General features: G+C 35.6%; 1 protein-coding gene across 4 annotated transcripts in view; it reads left to right on the top strand.

Annotated features, from left to right (window-relative positions):
• Positions 1-14,860, top strand: part of gabrg2 (gamma-aminobutyric acid type A receptor subunit gamma2) — a 44,507-nt gene extending 29,647 nt beyond the window's left edge. The window contains exons 7-10 of one of the 4 annotated variants that reach the window (XM_028031738.1): positions 4,000-4,152; positions 6,339-6,544; positions 7,725-7,748; positions 11,283-14,860. In XM_028031738.1, coding sequence (XP_027887539.1) covers positions 4,000-4,152; positions 6,339-6,544; positions 7,725-7,748; positions 11,283-11,561 — 662 coding nt within the window. In that variant the 3' untranslated portion in view covers positions 11,562-14,860. Of the gene's footprint in view, positions 1-3,999; positions 4,153-6,338; positions 6,545-7,724; positions 7,749-11,279 lie in introns of all 4 variants that reach the window. The other 3 variants (XM_028031737.1, XM_028031740.1, XM_028031739.1) reach the window with 3 other exon arrangements.
• The last annotated feature ends 3,552 nt before the right edge of the window (positions 14,861-18,412 follow it).

Below are 18,412 nucleotides of genomic sequence, written 5' to 3'. Positions count from 1 at the left end.
AGTTGAATTTAAGGAGTTTATGATTTTCTTTGTTTATAGCTATTATTTTATTTCGGGGTTCTGCCTTTTTGTCTTGTTTATCCTGCCTTATAGTTGTTTATGTTCATGCTTCTCCTCGCCTCTCCCACCTGTGATGTAACCAGAGGAGGTGGGAAGGAGATTCAAGGATACACAAGTCAAGACAACAGAAACTTAACAAAATGGGACATCTTTACCTCTGAGCCATCGAACTGTGGTATATTAAACATGACATCCAGTACTGAGGCATCAGCCGTCCTTTATTTTGTTACTGCCTACTGGAGTACTATGTAACCTTTGACAGATGAGCGTTAACAGTGTTCTTATTAAGATATAGATTTAAAGTAGCTTCAGTTTCCATGTAAGTGATATGGCTTTTATGCATCACTGATGATACAAAAGGTGTATATGACGTGGAAGATGAAGTAAACGATTATACAGAAAACTGCGAGATTCCTCTTATTTTTTAAACTGCTAATTTCTTCATGTCTTTGGTCAACTTTTTTGTGATTCTGCTAGATTATGTCTTTCTGAAAGGTGTATTTGTTGATATGTTTTATGCAATGAAAGAATTTCAATTAAAGTCTTGCTAGATTTGCCCTGATCATGGATTACCATTAAACATCATTCACATGAATAAAGTTCAGGTGAATGATCCAGACTAAAACATGGAGGGTAATTGGCCACTACACTGCCCGAAGGTGTGTTGTTTGCACTGGTGTGTGTCTGTGTTGCACTGGCATGGACTATGCATACGTTGAAGGTGCATTCACACCTCATGCCATTTCAATCCCAGGAAATAAGCAGCATCTCCGGGTGACCCTGAAGTTGTTGGGTAGAAAAGGATTCTTCTTCTGTGATTCTTTGATCACATCTAGTGGAATATTCTTCCTCTACCTTTTTACCTTGTGACAAAATAAGTGTTATATTCACCAACTAACTAGTCTGGATATGTTGCCTCTGAAAACATGATCTAAATTTTAAAATGTTCTGTTTTGCATAAGAGCATCTTCCCCTCCTCAGTTCACAAATAACATTTTGTTCACATGTTCCAATAAAGCAGACAAGGATAAAAACCATTGCTTGTAGATTCCTAAATTCTGCAGTATATACAACATAAACATTTTAATCCATATTTTGTATTAAATGTCTAACTTTGATGAGATCAACTAACATTCATATATTACCCAATACATGTTTCTGTTTTACATTTTGCTGTGCAAATGTCATATCAATATAAAATAGCTAAAAATAATGTAATGATTTTGCTTTGTTAGTAATTGTGTTGGGACTGTTTATTTGGAGCACAAAAGAATCTGGTCTCCAAATGTCTACATTGTAAATTCTCTCCCTCCAAACACAACAAAAACTATGTGCTTCTGGTGAGAGACGGTCCCAAACTGATTCAGTACCCTGAAAATATGGAGCCAGTTTGTTGAAAAGAAATCCCTTGAAGGTGTCATCTTGGAAGTTTTCATAGACCACACTGAAACTGAGGCAGAGGAAGTGAAAGGTATAGCAGGAAAGTCTTCCACTAACTGACCTCATCCCTGTGGTGGAAAGTCCATTATCATTAAGAGTCTGAGGATTTGTGAATCAGCCATTATGCTGCTGACCAAGCCGAAAAAATGTATTCACCTGCAGTTTCTCAGCTGTCATGGGGTCTTGGTTTAGGAGGCTGGTTAATGATATGTTAATAAACACAAAATAGTGGGCTGCTGGACCCCTGAGAGAAGCCTTCATGTGTCGTCTTTACTCCTACACACCAAGGCAGTGCACTGTAATATCTCATTCACCTGCCTCCATCAGCAGAAAGCACACATGGTGATATGAATAGCAATAATTCCGGTTGCTGAGGTTATTGCTTGTGGTTTATTTAATGATACTATCAACGCTGAATGAAAGGGTTGCATGAGGGAAGCATCACCCCACTCTGGTCCTTGTACAGAAAATGTGAATGTACTTTCACACGGTTAAAGAGAAAACAAGTACTGACAGTCTCATCTCCTTCGGTGCCTCTTCTTACCCACACAAAAAGACAGATGTTGTCTATTTTTTCATGCAGTTTGTCCTTTCCCATGAGAAAAATTATAAGCCAGCTGCTCATTCCCCAGCTGCGAACATTTTGTTCACGTTCTTATGGGTGCCTAAATGCACGCACACTCTCACACGGGCACACAGATACTTACCAGAGAAACAGTGTGCTTGTGCCCGAAGGTTACAGACCGTGGAGGGAAGCCAACGGAGGTTTCTGACACTGTTAATTGTCTGATGTTAATCAATTAGTAGACATTTGAATGAGCTCGAGGCCAGAAGCAAACTGTCATTAAGTTCACAGAAACAGACAGGTTTTCTGGTAAACAGATAAAGGAGACGGTAACTATTGGCAAGCGATGTTGTACTGTCAAGCTAGGAAACAATGAAGTGGAAACTTGTGTGTCTCTCATAGGAAGGTCTAAAAAATGCATTTGATTTCATGTGTGGTGAATGTTGCAGTTCACCTGTGGACTTTACATAGGATGGTTACTGGTATCAGTGGATGGTTACTGGTATCAGTGAATGGTTACTAGTATCAGTGTATACCAAATTGGCTCAACTTTTTGACAGTGCTTCAATGTTTTCAAGTTATTTTAATGGCCCACATTAAAATAACACAAAATAGTGGGCTGCTGGACCAGACTGTCATATTGTGAGAAACTCATACAGGTACTTGTTTACTGTGCACGTAACATTCATGCTTAGCATGCATTTTCAACACACAAGGCAGTTGATCCTTATTGTCAGGGTCAGGTCTTTCTCGGCCCAGTTAACCTCAATCTCTGCACACCCGACATCTGCTTGGGTTGGCCAGCCAACGCCTGGACAGCTCATCCTCTGCTGGCTGCTGGTGGTCATGTTCTGGCTAACTCCTGGCAGGAAACTAAGGTTTGAGTGTGCATCTGTGCAAGTTCAGCTCCAGTTCACTGAATCACTCGCTTTCATTTTAGGTCTGAAGTTGCCTCAAGCTAACAAGCAGTAAGGAATTTTGGTTGCACAACATAATTAACTGAACACTTAACAGTTTGTGAAATCTGTTTATGTTTTGACAGCCTTTTAATGCCCATAACATATCACCCCAAATGTTTCTTTAAGAGGCTCTTGTTTAACTAAGTACTAGAAATGATTACCTTGCCCATTTCTGTAAATTGATAGCATACAGTAATAATTTTTTTCTTGAACTGTTTCTTTTTCTTCCTCTTATATTAGGTTGTTTTCAGGCACATTTTTAATATATATCATTTTTGTCAGTTTCATTTCTTTCAAACAGTAACGTTTTGAAAAATGAAGTTACTATTTGTTCAGAATGGCAAACATTTGTTCAGAATGACTTCCTCTAATCATTATCAGCATGACTGTCATTAATTTGAGGCTTTAATCATTTATTTGAACCATTATCCTTTTTTGATTTGCTATAGGACAATCAACCTTGATATGTTTTAAAACTAGAATGGGGTGCAAAAATGTATATTTATTGTGTATTTTCTCCGAACCATACAGGAGCAATGTCATACATACAGGCTCAAACATGTACATAGAAACCTAAAGTCATTTGGTTGGTTCCCTGGCACTGACTTGCTTTCATGCATAATTCGCACATTCTCAATAATTTTGAGATTGAGACCATTATAAAAATCTCTATGTTCATCTGACTTGTCTATTTCAATACTTACATGTGTAATTGGTATAATTGTCCTATTTGCTGTTATTTTGAGGTGCAGAAAGAATATGGAGGTGAAGCTGTCTATGTTGTCATCCACTTTGTGTAATACACTAGTGTCTCTTGTAGTTTAATAGATCCTTACTATGATGGTTCTACTCATATCAGTGATGAGTCCATACTTCTCACTGGAACTACATACATAAATTATGTTACAAATTATAATGATCCATCCCTCAAATGACACCGAGCGTCTTGTATTTTCTTTTCTGTCTCTTTTTCAGGAGACTACGTAGTGCTGACTGTCTTTTTTGACCTGAGCAGGAGGATGGGCTACTTCACCATCCAGACCTACATTCCATGCACACTAATTGTTGTCCTCTCCTGGGTCTCTTTCTGGATCAACAAAGATGCAGTTCCTGCAAGGACTTCATTGGGTATTTAAGAAAGACTAATGCCTAGTGACTACAATACCTGCTAAATTTATGCTTACATAACATGTAATTTTCTCTGCGCCTGTCATTCTATGAAACCTTAAACTCCACTATAATTTTAATTTCATACTTTCTTTTCTGATCAGTTCACCTAACTCCATCACAGACACAATGCAGATGTAAGTTGCAATACCACCTTGGTTTTAATTACTCCCTGCTGTGAAACACATCAAGAGCCACATGCAGTGCTTAAACCCCCCCTTATATTATAGCAGTAAGCTTAAGCCTCCTTGTTACTGCAGCTCTCTTTTCCTTGTTGCCTTCTTTTTTATTTCAACATCCTTCCCCTCCTTCTTTTCCCCTGTGAGACGGGGCAGCTGCTTAAAAATCTTGTGTATCCTGAGAAGATGAGCCCATCCTCAGACATATGTTTGCATCCATGCCTTAATGAGGCATTAATTATGCAATACAGGCAGGAAGATGTGGAGATGCTACTTCAGCACAATAATACAGGCGTCTTCTTCACAGAATGCAAAAAGGGGACACAGGATGAAAAAAGAGGGCAAAAGTGAGAAATTGAAGGAAATTTGTCAGCTTTGAGCTTGCCCTTGACATCTTCAGATGCTACTTTGTGATTCACTTGCAAACACATCCCTTAGTCAGCTATTCCTTTAGCTCCTTAGGGATTTTTAAGATTTAAGTAAAGAGTTTTTATAAAGAAAATTCTAGAATTTAAAGCAGAAACTTTTATCTACTTTGTTCCCATGATTACTTTACATCTTTCTAAACTAGTTTTTCTTTCACCTTTCCAACATGAATGAATTGTTGTTATATTAATAAACTAATAATAACACAATTCAAATGTAATTCTGTCTATTAAAAGATGATGTAGGAGGTTCATGCTGCCAGTGTATTTAGGAAGTGGATTATCATTGATGACATAATTCCTAATCCTTCAATGCCTAAAAATATATCAGTTCACACAAAATATCACTGCAGACGAACGTCACTAAGCTCCCATTAAATTTATACTTAAATCAATTTCAGCAAATATCAAGCATGTCCCCTTGTACACAGGGAATAATTAAAGGAGAGAAGAAGTCTTCTGCTTGCCTGTTGGTGGTTGTGAGTTGTAATACTGCTGTCAGGCAGTCAGTTGTATCTGTGTACTTACATTTTGCTTGTCATGGGAGAACCTCTATGAATGTCATCAGTATTTACAGGAAAATGAAAAAGGTTTCAAAATAGTTTTACAAGATGGCTGATGTAGGAATGCATTATGTCAAAATAGTGATGAGTGGCAGATGAGATGTAGTGATTAAAAGGAAGAAATAGTAAATTCAAATGTGTACAATAAAACCCTTTCCAGCACAAAATAGTCAATATGTTATTAAGTTCTTGCTTTGCCCATGAAATTGTTTAAAATATTAAATTATTTTCAAATGTATGCTTTACAGGACAACTAAGAACAAATGGCATGAACTGTATAACATTGTGATTTCTTGTTTGCATTGTGCAGCTTTTGTTTTTTTCATAACAATCAGCATATACCTAACCACAACTAAAAAGTAGTGAAAAAATGGACATGTAATACAACATTCATATTAACACAACATCTATATTTACTCTTTTTATCAGCTGACGCAGTAGGTTTTCCTGTTTTTAAAGAAAATTGGCCTCACAAACATTTTGGTTAAAAAGAAGACAATTGAATGAAGTAATTGATGTTTGAAGGGGCTGTTTAATTTATTCTGCCACTGTCGCATACAGTTTCTGTCACATGTATATTTTCCTACCCTCATGTAAGATTAAATGCAAAGGGTTGCATGTTCGTAAAAGTTGAAATACATATAAATGTGACCCTTAAAATGGATAGTGTTGGAGGGAAAATATTTACACCTTAACAGAAGTCTTCTGTTGCTTTTTGACATGCTTGAGTTTTATAGCATCAAGCAAAATTTAAAGCCCAACATAAATGAACCAAGTAAATACAAAAAGCTGTTTTCAGATAATTTTCTTGGAAGACTGAAGTTTTCCAATCTATAACAAGTGATCTTGTCATGAGAGTTTTTACTAATGTAATAAAAGTGATTGTAAAAATAATAAAAGGCATTGGAGTCATGGCATTTTGGAGATTTTGTTTGGTGCATGTTTACAAAAATATAATTTTTCCTTGCTTTCTTCACCAGGCATCACCACTGTGCTGACTATGACCACACTGAGTACCATTGCCAGGAAATCTCTTCCAAAAGTGTCTTACGTGACTGCAATGGACCTGTTTGTGTCTGTCTGCTTCATTTTCGTCTTTGCTGCACTCATAGAGTATGGCACACTACACTACTTTGTCAGCAACAGAAAGCCGAGCGCCAAAAAGGATAAGAAGAAGAAAAACCCGGTGAGCCCCTTCTAAAAGCTAACAGAATCTGCAAGTTTGTAAATTATCATTTGAGCTTCGTAATATTGCATTAGAGTTGGTCATTGCTCTTTTTATTGGTTTATCAATTCCTTACATAGTAGAGTTGAATAAACTGTGAGGCTTTATGTTGCATAGTTTCCAATGAATGTGTTTTACCCAGGGCTGCATTCAGTAGGTTAGAGATGAAGCTCTAACCTTTTCATAATCCATCACACATCTGTTACAGTTGTTTTTAGACCAGGGTCACATGACATAAGATTTGGCCTCATCTGAGCTCTAAATCCTTCAAGAGATAATGGGAAGTCCAAATAACGGTTGTGAGCTCTTTCCAAATATTTCACATGTAAGTCTTGCTCTCCTCTGCAGCGTTACTGTTCAAAAAGTAGGGATAATGATTCATTCAAAGCAGTGATTTTGAGAGTTGGAAAAATAAACGCAGTGTGCTTGTGTAAGTGTACTGATATTTTCTGACGAGAAAGAGAGAGATTGGTAAGAGCGATAGAGCGATTTTATGCATTTTTAATGCATTTTAAAGCTGTGTAAATTGTCCCACATCTTTAGAGACAGGAAAAGAAAAGGGAAGGATGATGCATAATGTGTAGGTCTTACTGACTCACTTATAATTTTCTCTGTAAGTCAGGGTTCTGCGGTTATTTTGAAACATAGACTGTTCTGTTCCTAATATAAATATTTAATGACAACTCAGATACAGAAGGCTGGAGAAATATATTAGATACTATTAATCCTAGTTTCAAACATAGAAAAATTGAAATAAAACTAGATTCAGTATTAGAAGGTCAAGCTTTATAAACCGCTGCCCATTTCGGTACATCTACAGTATGAATGTTGTTTTTTATGAAATGCACTAAATCTATTCAGACTTACCTTTGGTTCTTTTTCTCCTGACGTGATGACGATGTAAGAAAAATGTGAAATGCACAGGAATAATCCTCCCACTATTGCTTGTGTCTCTATACAGTGTACGTATGTGCCATTCCATAAGACCAAAAATGGACCTTACTTCTGTTTCTTAATACGATATCTTTGTGTGCCCCCTTATTTTTCTGGTTACTGTTTTATATCTCTCTGTTTACAAAAAATTGTGTGTATATACATTCCTTTGTTTTATTTTGCTTTGTTTCTCCCGTCTGGACAAAAGCTCCTCCGGCTCTTTTCCTCCAAGGTATATTGCCTGTGTCTGACTGCATGTGTCTGCTGCATTTCGCCTCTTTGGCCCCCAGCACCTCACTGCTTTTCTCTCTGCGCAACAGCAGATCCGCCTCTTCCTATTACCACTTATAAACCTGCATTTTAACTAACTGTTCACCTCTTCAATTACTAAATGGGTACTGAAGATTACAATGAAAGGGGCGCTAAGCAGTGCACAGTGCGGAGGCAGCCAGGTAGACATACTTATGCAGTTATTTTTTTCATGAAACCCTAATAAGCATCTCACATATCCTGTGGTCAAAAATGTTTTTAGTCAAGAGCCCAGTAAGGACTCATTCTGGCTCCCTCTGTCCTGTTACACTCTTTGTTGTTGTTACCACAGCGAACAAGCAGCCGAACCAAGAGCTTCCTATTTTCTCTTTTCCTTTTTCTGTCAGTTAATCTTTCAGTGTGCTCATTGAGCTTCTTAACCTGACGCTTCCTAAAGAGTCAGCAGAGCCTTAACAGACTGAAACAGACAACCCATGCCCTGTGCAAATTTTACTTTGATTTGGAAGTAATTTTAGAGAAGTGTTTGCAAGCTACAAAAGAAATGACATAAAATAAGTGAAAATATGCTAATTCTACTGTTTTGCGTTTGTCTCTACATCAGCGACAATACAGGGGGATAATTTAAAATGCAAAAGCTTGTCTGAATTTGCTGCAGGATCAAAACAAATATTAGTCTTATTATCTTAAAGGTAGGAATTCAAAATTCTTCTTCTGAGGTTGTTCATAATTTTTTTATCTCAAACGGGTTGTTGACTTTCAGCCAGTTAAAGCTGCCGGTGCCACTATGCTGGTTCTGTTTACTTTTTTCATTTTGCAAACACCAAATCAGCCTACCCCAGCTTAACCGGATCATGCAGCAGGACAGTGTTACTGTTCCTCCTGCTTGAGCTTCCACAACTGTTTCCTTATGCAACCCCCTTTGAAAACTCAGTCATAACCTGCCACTGCTACTCCTTTTATTAACTTAACACTTTATGGTTTTTTAATATGGAAAAATATGCCTCAACTAACCCATGTTCTGTTTGTTTCTTACTTTTTTTGCTTATGTTTGTGGTTATGTATAGTTTTCAAAGGGAGAGCCAGTTTGTGATCTAATGTTGGGCATAATGAGAAGTGTCAAGGTATCAACATTAAGATTTGGAGGATGCATGCCTACAGCTAATAGTTTCATATAAACCTGCATTGCCCGGTTTTAATTTTGTTTCATTTCTAGCCTTGCAGCCATGTTTGTGTAAAGATCATAATTGACTGGGTAATTATTTACAAAGTAAATGAAGAATGAGTTTCAAGTCTTTCTGTTTTTAAATTCAAATTAATAAGACATACTTTGTATTATCTACATTAAAAAAGCACAAAGTCTTCTCAAGGCTTATCGACTTCTATTTTATAAAGAGAATTCAAACATTGCACTGAACTAAAACTGCAGTACAACATTAGAAATCAAACAGAATATCTGTAGTTTCTGCAAACTGTTGGAGCAGTCTTGTAGGATGCATTAACAGTTATGCATGTTGGATTGTGAAACTTATCCAACTGCTTTTTGCAAGCTCAGACTTCAGGTGGTGAGAACTTAGGTGTAGATGTCCAGGTCCAGCCCTCAGAGGCTGGCGTCCTGACAGTTTTAGATAGACTTAGACTGACTTTATTGTCATTTTGCATGCACAGGGTGTATACAGAACGAAATTTCGTTGCATACGGCTCAGGACAGTGTTTTGAGGTTCCAATGTTGTGAGGTTACTCCAGAATAAAATAAAATACAGTATAAAATATGAATATAAATATGAATATAAAATATAAAGTGCAGGACTGACAGTAAAATGGAAGTTACTTAGCTATGTACTGTATATGTGCAAAGTATGAAGCGGAGACCAGTTTTTTTTTGAGTCTGCTCCAACAGTTCATTCAAATGGTCCAACTATCTCTTTAGTATATCAAAGTTCGGGAAAGGTTCTGCTTATAAACCATCATTTGATCCAGGTGTATTGAACCAGGGAAAGAACTAAAACTAAAAATTAACATCGAGATTGACATGTCAGTATCTCACCTGCTGGAATAAATAGTTTTGTTTCTTTGTAGATCATTTAGCAAAGCATATTTTTAAACAGTGTGAATTGTTGCTTATAAACAGATATTTTTGGACTTTTTCTCATGTCTAACAGATGACAGTTGCAATGTCTAAAACTGGTAGATTTTCAGAAAAGATGTCAAATGCATTCGTGTTTTATGAAACTGGCTGCGATATTGTCATTATCTTGCCCATCCATCAGCTTTTTCCTGCCTATTCATTGTGATTGGTGCTCCTATATAATCTTCTCCTGTTTTACATGAAACTGAACATATTAAGAGTCAGTAGCTCTGGATTTACTTAGATAGTTGAAAGCCAACTTCCGTAACACCACACATCATATATATATATATTCAGGTTGGTTAAACTGGATCTCCCAAGCAAATCCCCTGCTAGTTTGTGGTAAAGGGTCCTGGACAGCAATTCTTACAACTAATGTTAACTTAAAAAGGTCAGCTCATGAGACAACAAACAGTTATTGGTTCATGACGTCAGTTACATTTGTCATTGTGATTACAACAGAACAAAGGTGGTTTATTGGATATAATGATCAGTCAGAAATTCTATAAAAAATGTATCCTAACTATCAGAACAACAACAGTCACCACGGCCTCTCAGCTTCATTCTACCCAAAGGTGGATTTGCATCACAGGTGTAAAATAACTTCATCTGAAATCTTCACAAACTAAAACTACTCCAGGTGTTTATAGTTCTAGATGGGTTTTTTTTTCTTTACTTGTATTGTCTGACATTGTAGCAAGCAGAATTGGTTGAGTATCAAGAAGAAGCCCAGCAAATTTACTTTCACCAGTGGAGCATTTGCCAAAATTAAAGAAATTGATGCCAATAAATGGGTGCACCCCTAATAACTATCATTAGAAATGGATTTGGGTTTGTTTCTAATGCATTGGATAGAAAGATGGAAGGGAAAGAGAAAACACACAACTTCTTGCTTTTTCTTGTCCTCGTGAAAAGGAATGGAGGTGAAGTAAAAATTTAAGAGAGGAGAGGATAGAGAGAATAACAGAAAACACTGAGTCTGCTTCTACACCTGCAGCAAGAGAGAAAAAAGTACAGAACCAAGAAACCCCAGAGGCAAAGAACATATCCATATCTTACAACAACGTCACTGAAAAGCACACAGTGCTAATTAATATAAGCTATTTTTAGTGGCAACTGTAGTCCAAGATAATGTATCTATAAACACCTGATTCCACAGGTGTTCACTCAGGTGTGGACTAATCCACTTGTAAGTTAAGAGTCCTTGCATTTTTTTGCATTGAGGAAGGTCCCCTGGCAAGCTGACGCTGCAAATTACATTTGCCCATTTTTGACCCGAAAATAAAGCTCTAGTTATAAATATTAGCCTTCAGAAGAGATTTTATGACATGACTTTTGTGGCTAACCGTTGGTTTGTCTTATTTAAAGCAGACACCAACGGTGGACATCCGTCCACGCTCGGCAACAGCCATCCAGATGAACAACGCCACACACATGCAGGAGCGAGACGAGGAATATGGCTATGAGTGTCTCGATGGAAAAGACTGCACCAGTTTCTTCTGCTGTTTCGAAGACTGCCGCTCTGGAGCCTGGCGGCATGGAAGGCTGCACATTCGCATTGCCAAGATAGACTCATACGCACGCATCTTCTTTCCCACTGCGTTTGCTCTCTTCAATCTGGTCTATTGGGTTTCCTATCTATATCTTTAGGCATGGGAGCAATCCCAGCCAGTCCATTACCATTTTCTGTATGCTCAGCGCCAGCAAGTGACATTTTACAAGAAAGAGACCCACTGAAATACCCTGAAATTTCACATTTTTGTTATTTAAGTCCCTTTAAATTTGTGCTAGTTTTTTCAGATAACCCTAATAAACATTGCACATATTGTAGCACTGCATTTTATTGGTGTTAAATGGTTTTACTGTAGTTGTGTTGCAAAATTATCGATTCTGTAAAGGATTACCATCTTTTTTTTTTTTTACTTCAGCTGGAAACAATTCTTCTGAAATATAGTCTTAAAATACAGAGTTATTTAGAATTAATTTGACATTAAGTCTGTTCAGCGTTTTACTGAATGAATGAAATACTAATGAAAATATATCACTGATGAATTTTAATCAAGTGAAACAATCTCAAATAAGTTATAAGATACTGGATGTAAAAAAAAACAACAGTGCAGAAAAAAATTCAACTTTCAAGTAAATGTAAAAACAATTTCTGGAGCTAATTATGTATTGACTACAACTTTTGGTTCTTTTATGCTGAAATGATCACATTCACATCCTTTACATTTTGTTTTTACGTTTTATTTTTTTATTAACAGAAGTATAAAATCTGAGGCACTTTAAAAGAGCTATGTTTAACAATGAGCAACTTCAGTAAATGTTTCATGTGCGGTCAGAGTACAATAACGCTTTATATGGACAATGTTCAGCTGTACAGATGCTGTATATATTTTATTATTACATAGTGGTTTGCCTCTATTGCATGCACCTTTCAGGCCAAAAAAACCCACCATATCTTTATGGTCTTCTACTGTTGGCTATGGTGACAACAAAAGAATCAAAAAAAACAATTTCGACTCATTTAATAAGCATTTCTTTTCTTATAAAATCTAGAAAATTAAATCTTATAAAAGGTACTTAAGATGTTTTTATGTTAAGGTATTATCTTTGCAAATAAGTGGGAAGATGAGCACAGTATTTAAGCAAAAATATCTCAATTAATTGTTTTCCCCTTCAGGAATTAGCCTGCAGGATCAATAACTTTGACCCTTCATGTCCACATTTATTTGCCCTCAAAAGCACTCATTAACATAATGATAATCTGCTTCTATACTTAGGCTATTCAAAAGAAACTGGGCTGAAAAAGCTAATAATTATTTTGCCTTTTGCGTTATCAGAATGATAGCTGCACAATCAGAGGTTCGTTTTTGCTTTGAAATTAAGGATTCAAAGCTTATCTACCCGTCAGTGCAACTGTGAGTCCAGGCAGCTTTAAGGTATTTAGAAATATCTGCAGTTCCATTTATTATCTCTAAAAAGAAACTCATAATTATCCCAAGGCTGCTTTATCTGAAAACAGATGTGTAAAAACTGTTATCTGGCGTCTCCTGTCTCTGCTAATAATTACGTTGAGAATGTACAGTAAGTCCCTTCATATAGTCATAAAAAATATTTTTGGGGTGTTAGTAAAGGCCTTTATTTCTAGGTCTTTATTTCTATTAAGGTTGGATTAAATGCATGACAACAGCAAATGTTGTGGATGACGACATGTAACGCACTTGAACAAGAACCCGATACTGTTCAGTTTTGTTAGACCCCAGTATGCAATTGACAGTGTTGCAGAATGATTTGTAAAATCACACAGAATGGGTGTAAATAACATGGTCTATGTACATAAATTATAAATGGAAAAAACACTTGTCAAGCCTTTGGCATTTTCTAAAAGGGTATATATTTTGTAATTGTAACATTGCTACACTATCAATCAACACTATACTATATTTATTGTTTATGCTGGACTGACCATGCAACATACATGATGGGGGAAGGGTGGCTAGGGTTGTGCAATGGGGCTATTTATTTATATAATTGCTGATGGTATTATTTTGAATTTATTAAATTGCATTTTATGCTCATATGTCCCCTTAAAAGAAAGAGAATGCTGTCATCTATATCAAAGATACATTATTGTTCAATGTGTCAATAGAACTTGAGCCTATTTATCTTGTGTTTTCTATGTTGTGATCTATGTACACTACTCTCAGAAAGGCCTGTCAAAATGTTCTATTTGTTGAGTGACTTGCAAAATTATATTTCGTGCTGCTTCTGCATTGTAGATTTTATTTAGATGACAAAAAATGCAAGCGTTCCAAAGCTAAAAGAAGAAGAACATTTGCTTTTCACCTATAATTATTTTTTCACATTTTTAAACAACATTCATTCAGTTGTTTGCTGTGGTGTTGACTTCTTTCCGTAAGAAGTCAATGCAATTGCGTGTATACCAGTATCCAGATTATATTATATTCCCCCATATGTCTAAAATGATTATTCCACTGTGTTTCTCTTAGCAGTCTGAACCATTTTCCAGTGTCGACATATGCATCATTAAGGACATGAGATTGTCATTAGCATCATAGATAATAATAATCAGTAATTGCAGTGCCAAAACTGACACACAAGTCTACCGAATACATAACTTCAGTTATTTTGAAATATCTCTGACTTCTTTATAAACCGAGGTGGTTTTTGAAGTTCCCTAACAATTCTAGTATAGTTCCTCAAGTCATTTGTGGTATAATGCAAAATCCAAATGCTAAGAAGATAAAGCAACAGGTAAAATGAAACCAACATTTCTAAAATCTAATTAGTGTGAGAGGTCAGATTGGAATGCTTCTGCCTGATGATAAATGTTTTGGGTTTTCAGTATTAGGGTAAAGGTTGAAGCCTGTTACTAGTATGTTTATTATACTTCTGTTTGGTATCCTGTGAATGAAGAGGTTCAAAGGTGTGCACAAAGTACTGAGGCAAGTTTACATTCCCCAGCATGCTCGTTGAATAAATGATCAGTCAAAAGGGTTTGGGAAGACTGGACTACTTTCATCTTTTTATAAATACTTTGTCACCACAGACATCATCATTCACTCTAAGCGTTTTAACATGTGTTATTTATTTTGGGACCAATGGGAAAAACATAAAGTATGTGAGCAGCACATGTAGATATTTTGTGTTATCAATGTTCTCAAACTTCAGAAAAAAAAAACAAAAAGCACTGGACATGCAGGGCTTTGTAAAAGATACCCAACAGAAAAATGCATCCAATGCGATTCTCATCCATACAATATTAGTTGCTTTGTGTTTATATCTGATTATTGTGTTGAAGGGGCACTGATCAAATCTGACAGGGTCTAGATAATATATTACAAATGTTCTAGAAATATAAATTTTCATGAGAAAACAGCACATAGTTGTAAAATTTTATAATAAAATGCATTTGTCTGCGTGCAGTTGGTCTTACTCATTTTTTTATGTATGTATCTATCTATCTATCTATCTATCTATCTATCTATAATTAATTTTCTAGGAAAGAGGTTTTGAGAAAATTCAGCTCATTGGTTGTCTTAAAGTAGTTGAAAACTTAATTACAGATCTTCAGTGAGTGTCAACTTACTCAAATCCTTCTTCCTTTCCATGTTATCTGAGACAGACTTGATTATGTTCACTTCCGGGCTCTATATGAAACTTCCACTTCCAGGACTTTTTGCTCTTCCTTGCACTGAAGATCGTTCTTACTGGCCATCATTGTGTATTTGGCCACATTGTCCTACAGCAGAATGAATTTAAATAACACAATCTTAGGCAGGTATTTCTTTCTGGTAAGCAATTAGATAAGAACAACAAAGTTTCCTATGAGGATAGTTGTGGATGAGTAAGTTGGGTTGATAAAATGCATAACTTTATTTTCACAAATGTGTGTTGCATAAGGAAAGATGGGCTGACTTGACTGTATCATATTTTAGTACAACTTCCAGTTTAACCACAAACACAGCTGTGACATACAGCTATACTTTGTATAAAATGTTAAAAGAAAAATTAATAACTACATTTTTTAAATGAAAAATTTCTCAAATGTTAACGAAGAAGTCTGACCAATTGATCATGAAATTTGCAATAAAAGAGAATAATGTAGTGCATGTGTGCAGGTCTGAAGTAGAAAATATGCACAGGACTAACAGTTAAATGTTTTATTAAAGAAAATACACATAAGATTTAGTGTTATTGCAAACAGCAAAGCCAGCAGATTGTCCTAAAAAGTGGTATTTCCCTCAGAAGCAGTATTGACTGCTTCTGAGAAAAACAGTGGACGTTTTGAGGACTTTGATTCAATTTTGTTTAAAATTTCTCCTGTGTATTAAATCCTGCTGCTTTTTTCCTTTAGCACACAGTATTGAACATTTAATAGACACAATATTTTCCTTACAACGAGATCAAAGGTCTTCACTATATAATCCATTTATGTCTCTGTACAGCATGCTTACATTTCTTACTTTTTACTGAAGTTTCTCTCTTCAGTAAGATTTGGAGAGATAGATGAACAATTCACCCCTAAGCGATCATTAACGGTATATCAAACTGAGGCATGTGAAGGTAGCTTTGCTGTGGGTCAGGGTCATATTGACCAAACTTCATGTGTTCTCCATTGTAAACAACACTAGGGAATCCAGTCAGGCTATTTGTTTCATTTTACTCTGTAAATCAAAGATGTCTTTCATTTTAACCTGTAACACTGAAAGTGCTTATATCTAGTGGACTACTCACATAAAGAGTAATGCAAAGTGTATTTGATCAAATAAATACATAAGTACATCAGAACCAACTGCAATAAGAAGCTTTAAAAAACTAAAAACTATAAAGATTTTCAGAGCAGCAACGGGATTGTAAGGAATTCATACATCTCCTGAAGCTGTATATTCACTTTGCAGTCCATGAAAACCAAAAGCCAATAATTTCCCCATGATGTGAATAATAGCCGCTTTTTAAGTAACCTTCATCACATCAAGATCCATGTGCATTTACTCTATTCCTTGTTTGCATAAGATCCTGCAGGGAGAGAAGGCTGGAGATGAAGAGATGAATATCTCTAATCTCTCCCTCTCAGTGGCTTCTTTCCTGTGACTAAATATGTAAAACTGGAACATTCTGTTGCTTTGGGTTACTTTGATTATAGTGATACAGCATGGCTGATGTGGATTTTCAAGAAAAAAGACCCAAGAAGTCTGCAGACATTTCTTGTAAAAGATGCTACTTTGTACTTCATAAAAGTGTTTTCTTGGGGGGGGAGGATAAAATACTGATGAACTTTCCTGTGATCTGATATTATTTGTACTAAAACAAATCCATAATTCTTTCTCTAACACTCCTACAGTACCTTTAGGTCGCTGTCACACTAATTTACTAAGTATGCACATTTTTTGCTTTCTTTTGAGATGCACAGCAGCAGTACAGTGTGTAGCAAAAGATAACATAATACGTCTTCAACTCTTTCACATTTGTCTCTTTAAAACTATTAAATTAAATCCATTTTAAGGTATTTCATGTGACAGAAAATCTTTAGGTGACATGTTTGAATGTGTCCTGAAGCACTGTTCAATCCATCATCTGAAGACACTACATACCATGAAATGGTCGTTGGACTAAATTGACAGACCGTTCAAGAAGATCCTTAGAAGGTGAATTTCATGAAGAAGATCATATATTTCACTTAATTCATATAGACACAAATTTTGTCATAAAAAAGTTGACAACCAAAGTTATGCAGAATTTGGGCATATTAAATACTGAACACATACGCATGCCACACTCAATAGTTCTTTATTTTCAAAGTTAAAATTAAAAAGGTATAATTTTCATGCAGTTTACATGTACATAATGCCAACAAAATTACTGAAGGAAAGGTGGATCCCACCAGTTTTTTTTCTTAATAATTAGAATAATCCATAATTTCTAAACTGAAAGCATTTTTTCTTTCCTCTTTTTAAAACTTGATTAGAGATTAAATTAAGCAAAATAAATGAAAGCTTTTCATTAGCTGATGGTCCAAGAACTTTTTGTAGAAAATCTATTCAATCAACATCTCTTTAACAATTCCTAGATTGAAAATTTTTCAAGCAAATGTTTGATTAAATAATTTTCTCTTCTTAAAAAACAAGAGCCTGTAGTAACATTTGTTTAGGAGAGTTTTTCATTGTGAACGATTTTGTTAATGAAAGAGCCCTCTGTACAACTTAGCAAACTTTTTATACAATGATTGCTTGCTGTATAATTGCCACCTATAAACACATATACCACTGAATGTGAAGATTCAGTTAACATTTCTGTTTTACGTCCAGTCATCTGAAAAAACCCCAAAACTTTTTAGCTTCACATAGTTGCTAATTTTACTACCTGTGAAATACATGGATCCTCATATAGAGAAGTGTTCAAAACATAGTATGTATGCCCACCAACAGCAAAGTGGAACAAAATCATAACAGATTTACATACAAAATAACCTTTTGAGCATATTTGAATACTATGCTATGTATTATGCTGTGGAAAAGTGAGAATAGTCTGTGGAGACTTGCATTTCTACAGGTTTTTCACTTACCTTCATGCAAATAAATTAATGTGCTGATTACACACTTTGTGCTTCTGGGAGCATCATAGAGAGATTTGATGTATTTTGACATTTTTTTCCCCATATGGCTTTCATCAACTGCTAAAAATAATTTTGTTAAGATACATACATTCTGTAAACTTTGAGAGTCTTCTTTTGGTTTTGATGAGTAAAAAAAAACAAATTTATAAAATATGACTAATCTGTTCTTTAAGATTTTTTAAATTCCTTACCATTTAAAAATGTATTATATTTGAAAATAGTTCATATTTGTTCAAGAAAATCTATCTTAAGCAGATTATACAGGACTTTATCGTTTTTACTATGTTCATTGAATGTTACATAGGTTTGTTGAAGGTGTACATGGGCGCAGCGGTGGCAGGTTCACAACCTACTTTTTGAT

Source organism: Xiphophorus couchianus, chromosome 11, assembly GCF_001444195.1.
Source record: "Xiphophorus couchianus chromosome 11, X_couchianus-1.0, whole genome shotgun sequence".
Lineage (NCBI taxonomy): Eukaryota > Metazoa > Chordata > Actinopteri > Cyprinodontiformes > Poeciliidae > Xiphophorus > Xiphophorus couchianus.
The sequence above is the reverse complement of the archived record's forward strand: the minus strand, read 5'-3'. Positions and strand labels throughout refer to the sequence as shown.